We start from the raw sequence: 11,143 nt of genomic DNA, 5'->3' as shown, positions 1-11,143 counted from the left end.
ACCCTCCCCTTTTCTGCCCCCACCTCTGCCAGGGCAGGGAAGCCCCTGCTGCCCCCTCTGCCTTTCCATGCAGCCGTGGCCTTGGGGACAGTCTTTGACATTGCACACAGCAAATCTTGCTCCATGAAATAGATCTGGAGAGGAAAAAACAAATACAACCCAGTTTCTGTAAGCATGACTGTCACAGGTGTGACAGCAGGAGGCATAGGATTCCAGTATGCTCCTCACTGGGGGTTGTCCCTGGTCCTGCCTCCAACCCTTTTTGCCCACCTCTGCTCTGCACTCCCTCCCCATCCTGTCCCCAAATGCTGGGCTGTGATGATAATTCCATGTCTGCAGTTACTGTGGAAAAAAATGAGTTTCTCCAGTCAGGCACTGCTACCCCCAGGCTGGCCACAGTGCCCCCCACTCTAGCTCCCCTACCCCTGGCCAACACGTGGGGCTGCACATTTGCAGAGCCTTTATTTGGTGGTTCTATGGTGGGTTGGTGAGGGGCTGGCCACCCCCAACCAGGAGAGCAGCACGTCTGTGTGCCAGGAGCACGGGCAGCCTGAATGCACTGAAGAGCTGCCCCGAGCTCGGCACGCTCAGGCCGGGCCCGCCCCAGCCCGGGGCTTTCGGGCCAAGCCTTCATGGAGATGTGGTCTCCTCCAGGGACTGCCAGCCCCTGCATCCTCCCACTGCCCGGGGTGGTGGAGAGGAGGGGGCAGGCTGGAGGTGTCACCACCAGGGGTGGAGGTGGGACACAGGGATATTGGAAGTATTTACTGAGGTCTCTGCCATGAGATCCTCAGCCCAGCAACCTGACTGGGGGGTGCCAGAGACAGGAGCAGTGGAGGGATCAGGGCGTGATTCCTGCTGCTGGGGAACATCTGGGGAGGGAATGGAATGGGAAGCAGCTGGGGGGATGCTGGCCCTCATGCCAGCAGCCCGAGGCTCTACTGGTCATCGTGGTTCTCCTGCTGCCGCCGCCTCAGGTAGGTCATGATGTTCTTCTTCACGACAGCGATGTTGGCGCGATGGTACCAGCGCATGACAGGCACACCCTCGGGGCTCACCAGGAACTTCTCGAAGTTCCACTTGATGTCATGGATCCGCAGAGGCTCCCAGAAGAGCCTGTTGGGGTTCCCAAAGTCCTCCACCACCGGGGGACAGGCGTTCTGCAATGGGGAGCCAATGCATCACTGCCTTGCCCCTCTGAAAAGCAAACTGGGTCTGTCCCCCTCACCTCTTGCCATAGCACCCACCTTCAGGAAGGTGAAGATCTTCTGCTCCTTGGCCCCGTTCACATCCCCTTTCTGGAACAGCTGGAAGTTAGGAACAAAGCCACCTCCTGGCCGGACATACCTACAAGGCAGGGAACAGGATGTTGTGCAATGTGCAGCTCTGGATGTTTGCACAGGGGTGGTGACAGGACCCCAAACCCCTTGTTTGGGTCCAGAGGCAGCTGCAGCTGTAGCCTGGGCTCCCACTGCTGGGGGAGAGAGGTGTCCCACAGCCCCCACCACAGTACTCACTTAAGTGCAGGGAGGATCTCTGAGTTCTGGCCAGGTTCCTGCTTCCCAAATTGGTTGGAGGGGAAACCAAGGACAACGAGCCCCTCGTTTCTCAGCTCATCTTGTAGTGCATTCAGTTCTGCATGCAAGAAGAGCCAGAAGTGGGTTAACAGAGGGCTGGGCACACCTCCTCACCTGCAGTTACCATCTGGGACCATTCCAGTCAGGCCAGGCCCTGGGGAGCGGGCATTAACCCTTTCCCCAGCTCCCCAAAGCAGAATGGACCATGGGGCCCGGCCCGGCCCTGCAGGACCCTTACCAACATACTGCAGTGTCAGGCCTCAGTATGTGGCTACGTTGACGAAGAGCACAGTCTTCCCCTTGTACCTCTCGAAGGGGATGTACTCGTCCCCATCGATGGTCAGGGCCCCGTAGTTGTAGATGGTGTCGTTCACCGACGGGTAGCAGTCCACCTGTGGGGCGAGGAGCACCCTGTGGGAACGGGCTGGGGGCTGCCGGCCACCCCTCTCCCGATCCCCACGGCCAGCAGGGCAATGGGGCCAGCCCGGCTGCGGGGATAGCTGCCAGCGTTGTGTCCCCTGCCCTGAGTGCCGCTGGCAGCAGCCACGCTGCGGCGTGCCAAGGTCGCGCTGGTGGGACGGGCCGGCTGGGGCGGGGGTCTGGCTGCAGCTGGGGGATGTTTACCGAGCAGGGAGCAGCAGGAGGGCGAGTGGCTGCAAAACAGCCCGAGCACGGGGGAGGCCAGCACCAGAATCCCGAGGCTGTGGGCAGGGGAACAGGACCCACCAGCCCTGGGAGACAGGGGCAGGGCAGGGGTACCAGGTGGGAACAGGCCGGGAAGGGTCGGGCTGGAGCAGCCCCTGCCTCCGGGACCACAGGGGTTAACCCAGAGGAGCCCCCTCCGTCCCCGCCAGGGTACCCAGGCTCAGCGGAGTGCCACCGAGGGGCTATTTTGGGAGCTGGCGAGAGGTGAAATCACAGGGGTCGTACTCGAGGAATGAAGGCTCCGTGGGACTGTGGGGTCCCTGTGGCAAGGTGGGGAGCCCGGCTGGGGGGGGACAGTGCCCCTGCCCGCTGGACTGTAGGGACACCGTGGGTCCCACACCTTCCCGACATGGGGGAACACACCCGGACATTGCAGGGCAAAAAGCCGCCGTGCTCTGCCTCGGGGAGGTCACTTGGGGGACACATGGCTCTGTCCCCCTTTGTTCCCAACCCCAGGACAACGATTCTTGGCCCTTGGCAGGAACCAGCTCAGAAAGTCTCCCCGTGATCCAGGCACCGGGATTGCAGGGGGAAGGAGGGGGGCTCAGGGGGCTGCCGTGTCCCTCCCGTGCCCCGGGGAGTCCTGCAGGTCCCCAGGGTGTCACACACCCCCTAAACCCCCCTGACCGCCCCGTGGCCGTGTCCCCCTGCTCTTACCTTCTCCCTCTCCTCACTTCGCCCCAGCTGGACGAGCCCAGCCAAGAAAAGGGGCACAATCCAGCTGCTGCGGGAGCAGCCCCCCATGGCTGGGTGCGGGGTGCGGGGTGCCAGCACCCCCCGACAGCCCGGGGCGAGCGGCCGGGACAAGCGCCGCTGTCGCCTGCTGTCACCTCGGAGCCCCGCGGCGGCCGAGAAATAGCTGCGGGCTGCGAGGGGGGAGCCAATGGCCGGGGGGGGCCGGGCCGGGCCCGCGTTAACCGTGTGGGCTCTGGGACGGACGCACGGACACACGGACACATGGACAGACACCGCCCGGGGGTGGCATCCAGGGGGACACGGGGCAGCGGCATGTGCCGAGGGTTTATGCAACATGTCACCCGAGCCGGGATTAAACCCGCGGCGTGGGGGAAAGATATCGGGGAAGGGGGGAAGGAGGTGATGGGGAGGTGGGGAGAGGCGCCCCATCCTGCTCAGGCCACCCAGCCAGGGGACATTTCCCCCCCAAGGGGGTGCAGGCACCCGAGGAGCACGGACCAAACCCCCCAGCAGCAGCCTCGGGGTTCGCTGGGTGCCCCCCAATGGCTGCTCGGGCTGGGCTGGTCCCGCTCCTCTCCTGTGTGCCCGGTGAAGGAAGCCGCTGCTAGAGGAGGAGGATCCCTCCTGCCAGGGGCTGTGGCTGCACGGTGACCCTGCTGGGGTCAAGGGCAAGGCACTGCTGGGTGTCCCCAGGGGCAGGAGTTTCCAGGGTCCTGTTTGCTTAGCCAAGGAATGTGAACATTTGCCCTGGGCTGTCTCCAAGGAAAATATCCGTGGTGAGGTGTAAATTCCCAGAAATCCCCCCCAAAAAATTATTCAGTGGGAGAATTAACTGGCTGGAGGGGAGCTGGGGGAGTTGTGGTTTTGGGGGGAGGCTGGCCTGGGGTGGAGGACAGTATGGGATGGCAGGGGGTGAGCCCTGGGGGGACCGTGAGTGCCAGCAGGAGGTTTGGCTTTGCTAGAAAGCAAGGTCAGCCCTGCCTCGATGCTGTCACTGAGCCAGCTGCTGGGGATGCCACCAAGGAAGGGGAGTGAGGCCATGGGTTAAGAGGAAGCTGGGAGCAATCTCCCAATCTGTGTTCCTCACCAGAAGGAACACCATGTCCTGGGAAAGGCTGTGGCGTGAGGCTCCAACTGCAGCCTCAGCTGGCGTGGGAGGGCTGGGGGTTGGGTCCATCTCCCAGGCACACAGAAAAGCCACGGAGCAGGGGAGCTGTGGGTTTTTCTGTCTGTGGGTTTTTCTGTCACCCCAGCATTTCAAACCTGCACTGCTACTGGGGGAATGGCTTAGCTGTGCCCTGCCTGGACCCCAAGCAGTGTGGGGTGTTCCCCCGGGTTCAGGCAAACCCTCAGGGTGCTCAGCCACTGCCTGGGCACTGCACAGAGCCCATCACAGCATGCCAAGAGCCAGGCCAGCCACAGAGGTGCCCTGGGTGACTCTCACAGATACAGCTGTGAGTGGAGTGAGGTGGTTCCTTGCCAAAACCAGGGTTTGACCCTCTCCACCTGCTTCCCAGGCTCTAGGGAGGTTTGAGGCCATGGGGCTGCAGCTCCTGGCCTGCACGTTCTGCATCCTGCAGCCAACAAGGACCAGTGTGTGCCAGTGCTGTGCTCCCCAGCACAGATCACACTTCTGAGCCTGACCAGGGCTTGAGCCACCTCCTGCAACAGAGCTGGGACAGGCCTGGGGAGCTGCTCAGGACTGAGCTCCCTGCCCCACATTTCCCACCACAGGAACAGCGACATCTAGTTATAGTGGTGTGTGGCACAGTGTGGTTGTGTCCCTTCCACGTGTCTCTGATCCCTGCCATGAGCAGTGAAAGTTTGAGTCACTCCTGAACTCGGTTTTCCTAAAACCAAAATAAAAATAAGGGACCCGTTAATCCAAGTCCCTCCTCCTTGGGTCCCAGTGCCAAATCAGCCTTGGAGGAGGTTGGGAACGGGGAAGGAGTTAATGAGACACAGCCAATGGACTCCCTCTCTGCCACTGTGCTTCCCTGGCATCCCGGGCATGTCACCCAGTGTCCCCAGTGTGATGGACTCCCTCTCTGCCACTGATCTTCCCTGGCATCCCGGGCATGTCACCCAGTGTCCCCAGTGTGATGGACTCCCTCTCTGCCACTGATCTTCCCTGGCATCCTGGGCATGTCTCCCAGTGTTCCCAACACACTGTTCCGTCATGCTGGAGGCCGCATGCGGCAGGATTGGTGTCCCCCACCCCAAAAAGCAGCCGTGCAGGGCGGGCTGACCCTCACACGAACCGTCCCGCTCGGTTGTTTTCCACCAGAGCCGAGCTGGAGCCAGCCCCCGCCTGCTGCAGATGTTTGGCAGCAGTCCGGGGCGGGAGGCCAGGCGCTTCCAGCCCCCCGGCCCCCATGCTGCCACTGCCACCAGCCTCCCTGGTGTCCCCTGAGCCACGTGCCGGGGCTGCAGGGACCTTGTGCCAGGCTGCAGGGCCCCAGCTGAGCATGGGGAATGTGAAGGCAGCAGTGGGGACCATCCAGCACTGCCTGCTGGGGTTACCCCAGAGCTGACCCAGAGGTATTTTCATGCAGAGGGACAGGGATGGTGCCAGCAGCGTGGCAGGACAGTGGCAGGGAGCTTGGGCAGCAGCAGCAGGCAGCATTGCTCTGGCTAGCAGCAGTGCAGCTTCCCTCTGGCAGCCTGGCTTGGCATCAATCCCTGGGCAACCTCTGAACCTTTGTTCTAAGTGTGCGACGGGGAAGCAAAAGCAAAGCAAGTTCTGCCAGGAGAGAGGCCCCAGCTCTTTGAGCTCCAGGCTTCCCGAGGCTGCCAGCTCACAGCTCAGCCAGCCCTCGCTGCTCTGCCCCAGCCCGTGTGCTCCCACACACTGCCCTGGCTCAGCAGCAGCCTCCCTGCTGGGCATGGTGCCCAGCACCCTTTGGAGTGGGGGTCCCCCTTCCTGAGTGCCCCCACAGCCCCCAGGCTCTGTGCTCTGCCCCCTCCAGCATTGCCATCCCCTCCTTTTCCAGGGGAAGATTTGCTCCTTGTGGAAATGTCTCTGGCTCATTTCCCCCCTTCCCTCTGCAAAGGGAGGCAAGGTGAGAGCCAGCATCCTGCATCCCCTTCTCCCTTCTGGGACTGCCTCACCTGCCTCCCCCAGCAGCAGCCCCAGGGGCCAGCAGCCAGCTCCTGGCACATGCCAGCACCTCCAGGGAAACATCCCAGTGGATGCTGAATCACTTCGGTGCCCACATCACCCTGCCTGCTACAGCGTCACCGAGCAGGACCCGCTGCTCAGCACAAAGGCATTTTTCCTTGGCAAAACTCCATGCAAATGCTGCCTCCAAGCTCCAGCACTGTCCAGGGCCACAGGGGGATTTTGTTATCTCACTCCATCCTGGAGGAGGAATTTCTAACTTGAGAGTGTTGGAAATCCAGTTTAAATTCATTCTCCGCCATTTTAATGTTTTAAAAAATGTGACTTTTCCCTGCTTTACCTCTGCTGCCATTTAGCTCCGTGTTTGTTGTTGTTATGAGCAAACCCATCTTTCCAAGGCCTTTCCTGGAAATGTTTGCCACGGGTTTGAAACTTCCCAGAAAATTCATACCAATAAAGGAAATCTCTGACTTGCCTCTGCTGCTCTTGACAAGGGGAAGGCAGAGGTGGGAACAGCAATCGTGTATGGTGGCATGGATGGGGAGAGGTGGTCCATGCTTTTCCTCATGTTTTGCTCCAAACCAGGCTTCCTTCCCAAACCACTCCAATGTTTGTGGCTTCTCCCCTATTCCTCTCATAGCAAAGCTGCTCAGCTCTAATTCCTGATGCTGCTGGCCGTCCCCACATTGTCCCCAGGGAAGCAATTCTGGGGTGGAGCACAGGGGAGACCAGAGCCAGGGCTGCTCCCACCCTGCACATCTGTAATGTCCTCCAGCCGCTGCTGCACTGTGCCAGCAAGGGAGGGAGAGAGGAAGAAAAACAGGAAAATAACTCTGGTTATTTACCTCAAACTCTGCAACTTGAGAGGGGAAGAGAGAGTTGATAGCTCAAAACAGAAATATGTTTTTTTTGGCTGGGCAAGGAATAAGTGTCTGCTCCCTCCCAGCACAACCAGAGCCAGTGGTTCCAGGGCAGGCACTTCTGCTCCCCAGGGTCTGTATCCCAGTGCTAGGCTCCCTCCCCAAGGTGGGAGGTGTTTGCCCAAGGTCCTGCTTCCCAGGGAACCTCCTGCCCCTCTGGCCCCACCACCCAATGCAAACTCAAATCTGGATGTTGTGGATCAAGCCACACAGGGTTTCCAACAAACACTGCAGGGCTGGTTGCTCTTTTCAGCACAGAAAACTGGATTTAAACAATTCCCACCAGCATCACCGTAGTGTTTCCCCACATCCTTCCTGATTCATGCAGTTCATTTTGTGACCTTCCTTGCTGTGAGTCACCAAGACGCCGTTTCAGCCCCAGGGCTCCTGCCACACTGACCCGGCACGAGGCTGGGGTGAGGGAAGTGGTGCCGGTCACCCGAGTGGGATAAAAACAGCCACAACCACTGTCACAAAGTCCTGAGAGATCCTTCCCACCCACGGGGTCCAGACTGAGGTTTGCCCTCCTGGAGCGTGGGGCTGGGCTGCCAGTGAGCTTCCTGCTGGGCTCCAAGGCTGGGGAGAGCCCCAGGGACCTTGAGGCAAGGCAGGGCACGAGGTCAGAGCAGGGAGGGTTTCTGGAGAGGCTGCAAAGTATCCCAGATCCTGCAGAGCCAGACACCACCTGCAGTGTGGACAGAGCTGCACGACACACTCACATGAAGGATAAAGTCCATTTATTTCATAACAAAGGGCAGTACAAGAGCTTACATGATCCCTTGCCACTGGCTGGGCACAAACCTGCTCCTCCTGCTTTGCCTGCCCAGGTGAGGCACACACAGACTCCCCAGCAGGGCTGGAGTGCTGGGCAAACAGTGGGAGCTCTCACTATCACCAGAGTGGGGAGTGCAGCCAGCATGCAGACAGGAGGGCTGGCAGGAACTGCATACACTCCTCTGCCCCACAAGACACAGTGGAACCAAGAGTCCTGCAGGATTTTCCTACCATTTCTGCAGATAATGGGTAGAGGAGAAGCTGGTGCCAGCTGCACGTCTGCTGTGCAGCCAGCACAAGCTCTGTCACTGATGCTTTTAGCCAAGCACTAAATGGACAACCAGAAGCCACATCCATCTTGCTTTGACTCTTTTTTCCCCAGCCACCTTGACAGCTGGGACTCCAAAGAAGAAATAACTTTGTCAGGCATTTCCACTCCTTGCTGCTTGCCTGGGAGGAGACAGTGTCACCAGTGAAGGTGAGACCAGCCTGCCTCTCTCATGGAGTGAGGTATTTCCAGCTGCACATGTCCACAAAGTCACACCTCTCCCCACTGCTGCCCACGCTGGCATTTCCCCCACAGCCCCCGTGGGCTCAGTGGGCAAGATGAGCAGTGGGTACCCAGCAAGAGCCAGCTCCAGGAGCAGGTCTGGGCTGGCTCACCCCAGCTCCTGGCCAGACTCCAGCTCTCAGGGTGCCCTGTGAAGGTGCCTGGCACAGGGTGCCATGGCAGCAGCCCCCAGCCCAGCGAGCTGGCCGTGCCCCCGTGCCTGTGGCTCACACGATGCCGTTGCGCGTGGGGTGTGTCCGCACTCGGTAGATGATGACGGCCGTGGCCGGGCACAGCAGCAGCGCTGTCATGATGAAGATGGTGGCCAGGATGATCAACACGATGACCCAGATATCCAGGATGTGCTTGGGGAGGTCGGTAGTTCTCGCGAGGTGAGGGAGGTCCATCCTGCAAGGAAAAGGCAGAGGGGAGGTGGGGCAGCCCCGTCCATCCCTCCCCTAGCCAGAGTCTCCCCCAGTCCCCTGCTGCTCTCTCCGGGGACACCCCTGTGGCCAGGTCCAGCTTTCACCTTGGGCTCCTTCGAGAGCCTTTGGTAAAGGTTCCTTCAATTACCTGCAGGATTTACAGCATGCTTTGAAGGCACTGGATAAAAGCCCAGGGGAAAACTTCCCTATTAATTGCTACTGTTTGTTACAGGAACTGATAAAGAGAAGCCACAACCGGGTGTCCCGCCGGTCACGGGGACACGGTGGGGTCGGCTCAGCCAGGAGCCCCCTCGTTTCTGGGGAACCTCGTGTGTGCGTCCCCCCCCACCCGCACCTCGAGCTGAGTCACGGATTTTCCATCAGCTGAAGGGGACGGAGGGGCCGGGGAGCGGGGACTCCCTCCCCGGGGACCGCGGCTGTCCCGCCGTCCTGCCCCGGCACCTCGGGGCTGGGGGACACGGTGCCGTGGGGAGAGGCGGCAGCTGCCGTGCCCTGTCTGTGCTCTGCCTGTGCCCTGCCCGTGCCCTGCCGTGCCCTTCTGTGCCCTTTCTGTGCCCTGCCTGCCCTGTGCCCTTCTGTGTCCTGCCCGTGCCCTTCGCGTCCCACCTGCCCGCATCCCCGTACCTGCGGCGCTGCCAGGCTCCGGCTCCCGCTCCGAAGGCGGCTCCTGCTGCAGCTCCGGCGGCAGCGGTGGCAGCGGCGGATCCCGCCGGGAGGGAAAGAATCCCGCCGAGGAGAGAGAGACTCCGCCCGGCCCCGCCCGGCCCGGCCCGGCCCGGCCCGCGGGGGACGGCACGGGGGGAAGAAGGGGAAGGGGATAGGAGGAAGGGGAGGGAAGGAAGGAAAGGCAAAGCAAGGCAGGACGTTTTTTCTACACCGGGATAAATAAGAACGCACTCCACCTCATCCCACCCACAATGGGGTTCCACTGGGGGAGTGCCTCTGGAGCTGCGGGGACATTTCACTTCGTAATTCTTAACAAAGGGTCCTCCCTACCTTGTCCCGCTCCTGCCTCAGCAGGGCTCACAGGCACCCTCTTGCACCCGAGGCCCAAGGCAGGAGCACCCAGAGCCTCCACAGCCACAGCGCGGTGCCTGCAGTGCCCAGGGTTCGGACAGGATGATTTACAGACACACGGCCAGGGAGGGGACAGAGCTCAGCCCGCCGGCTGGGAAGGCTCTTTCTGCTGCCCAGTGGAATATTCCACTCCACTGGTGATGCTGAATGGCAAAAGCAAGATAGGATGCTCCGACTTTCCTTCTGGGACACAAGCTCAGTGTCAGTCACGGTGGGAGCCACACACTGCACCTTTCACTCCTGCCTTTTCCCAGGGAAAGCTGTTGGGCTTCTGGTGGTGGAATGCCCTACCGCATGCTCCTGTGAAAAATGCCAATCACTTGTTTTTAAAATTTTACAAGTTTAATAGTAATAAAATGGTTATAAAAATAGTAATACAATTAGAGTAATAATAATTTGGACAATTTGAATTAGGACAATATGAGACAACAGAAACAAAGAGTTACGGACGTCTGGGTACCTTTTTCTGGGCAGCACAAGCCCGAAGAAGGACATCCACTCACAAAGGATTAACCCTTAAAAGCAATAGCCTGTTAAATATTCATACATCCCATACATGATGCATAAATTCCATTCAAACAAAGGATTTGGTCTGGTCATCATGATTTTCTTCCTCCTAATCCTAACGGCATCTTCGATCCTGAGCGAGGAAGGAAGAAGTCAGTTTCTTCTGATAAGAGAACAATCAATTCTTTTTCTCTGAAAGATTTAGGTATCCTGTGGCTGCTATCTGGTGCGAGTACCTCATTCCTTTCTTAAAAAAAATCCCACTTACACAGTTCCTATTTTAACTACAAAAGTTACCTTTTAACTACAAAACTACATTTATCATACTATTAAAATGTTAATACAGAACTACTAATCAATACAACAAAATACATATAGTAAATATCTGTGTAGAGCCGTGTAATATGCACTTTTCACCCTTCCAAGACACCCCTGTGCTCCAGGCACTCCTGGACAGGCAGCTCTGAGGGGAGCAGAGCGCAGACAGCCTCCTCCCTGCCCCTCCAGCTGCTGCAGGCGGATAAAACCGTGAGGTTTTTATCTGAGCAGTGGCACATCCTCATGGACAGGGCTTTCCTGTGGAGCAGAGGGCAGGGACTGAGTGCAGGCGCTGTGTGGGGATGGATCTCGGGGAGAGAGTGGGGGGTTCATGCCACAGGCCAGGCTGGCTCTGCCTTGTTTGGGCTCTCCAGCAGCACACTGGGAGGGGTTTGCTGATGCCAGCTCTGCCCTCAGCAGAGAATGAAGCAGTTGTAGCGTAGACACCGAGC

At 59.3% G+C, this 11,143-nt stretch overlaps 2 protein-coding genes across 2 annotated transcripts; both read right to left on the bottom strand.

Moving 5' to 3' along the window:
• Nucleotides 1-443: 443 nt before the first annotated feature.
• GPX3 (glutathione peroxidase 3) lies at nucleotides 444-3,147 on the bottom strand. The gene is made up of 5 exons (XM_071443388.1): nucleotides 2,940-3,147; nucleotides 1,816-1,969; nucleotides 1,518-1,635; nucleotides 1,248-1,347; nucleotides 444-1,160 (listed from the first exon to the last, which is right to left on the bottom strand). The coding sequence occupies exons 1-5, from the start codon at nucleotides 3,024-3,026 to the stop codon at nucleotides 939-941; spliced, it is 681 nt and encodes a 226-aa protein (XP_071299489.1). The 5' UTR covers nucleotides 3,027-3,147; the 3' UTR covers nucleotides 444-938.
• A 4,592-nt stretch (nucleotides 3,148-7,739) lies between these two features.
• SMIM3 (small integral membrane protein 3) lies at nucleotides 7,740-9,803 on the bottom strand. Its single transcript, XM_071443744.1, has 2 exons — nucleotides 9,414-9,803; nucleotides 7,740-8,751 (listed from the first exon to the last, which is right to left on the bottom strand). Exon 2 carries the CDS (start codon nucleotides 8,748-8,750, stop codon nucleotides 8,571-8,573), a length of 180 nt encoding a protein of 59 aa, XP_071299845.1. The 5' UTR covers nucleotide 8,751; nucleotides 9,414-9,803; the 3' UTR covers nucleotides 7,740-8,570.
• Between the last annotated feature and the right edge of the window lie 1,340 nt (nucleotides 9,804-11,143).

Source organism: Agelaius tricolor, unplaced genomic scaffold, assembly GCF_023055355.1.
Source record: "Agelaius tricolor isolate 1412-34295 unplaced genomic scaffold, bAgeTri1.0.p SCAF_18, whole genome shotgun sequence".
NCBI classification, from domain to species: domain Eukaryota; kingdom Metazoa; phylum Chordata; class Aves; order Passeriformes; family Icteridae; genus Agelaius; species Agelaius tricolor.
Note: the sequence above shows the minus strand (reverse complement) of the source record. Positions and strands in the feature narration are given on the sequence as shown.

Excerpts from the sequence above, each read along its gene's own strand:
- SMIM3 (XM_071443744.1), bottom strand. The coding sequence starts at position 8,750 with ATGGACCTCCCTCACCTCGCGAGAACTACCGACCTCCCCAAGCACATC.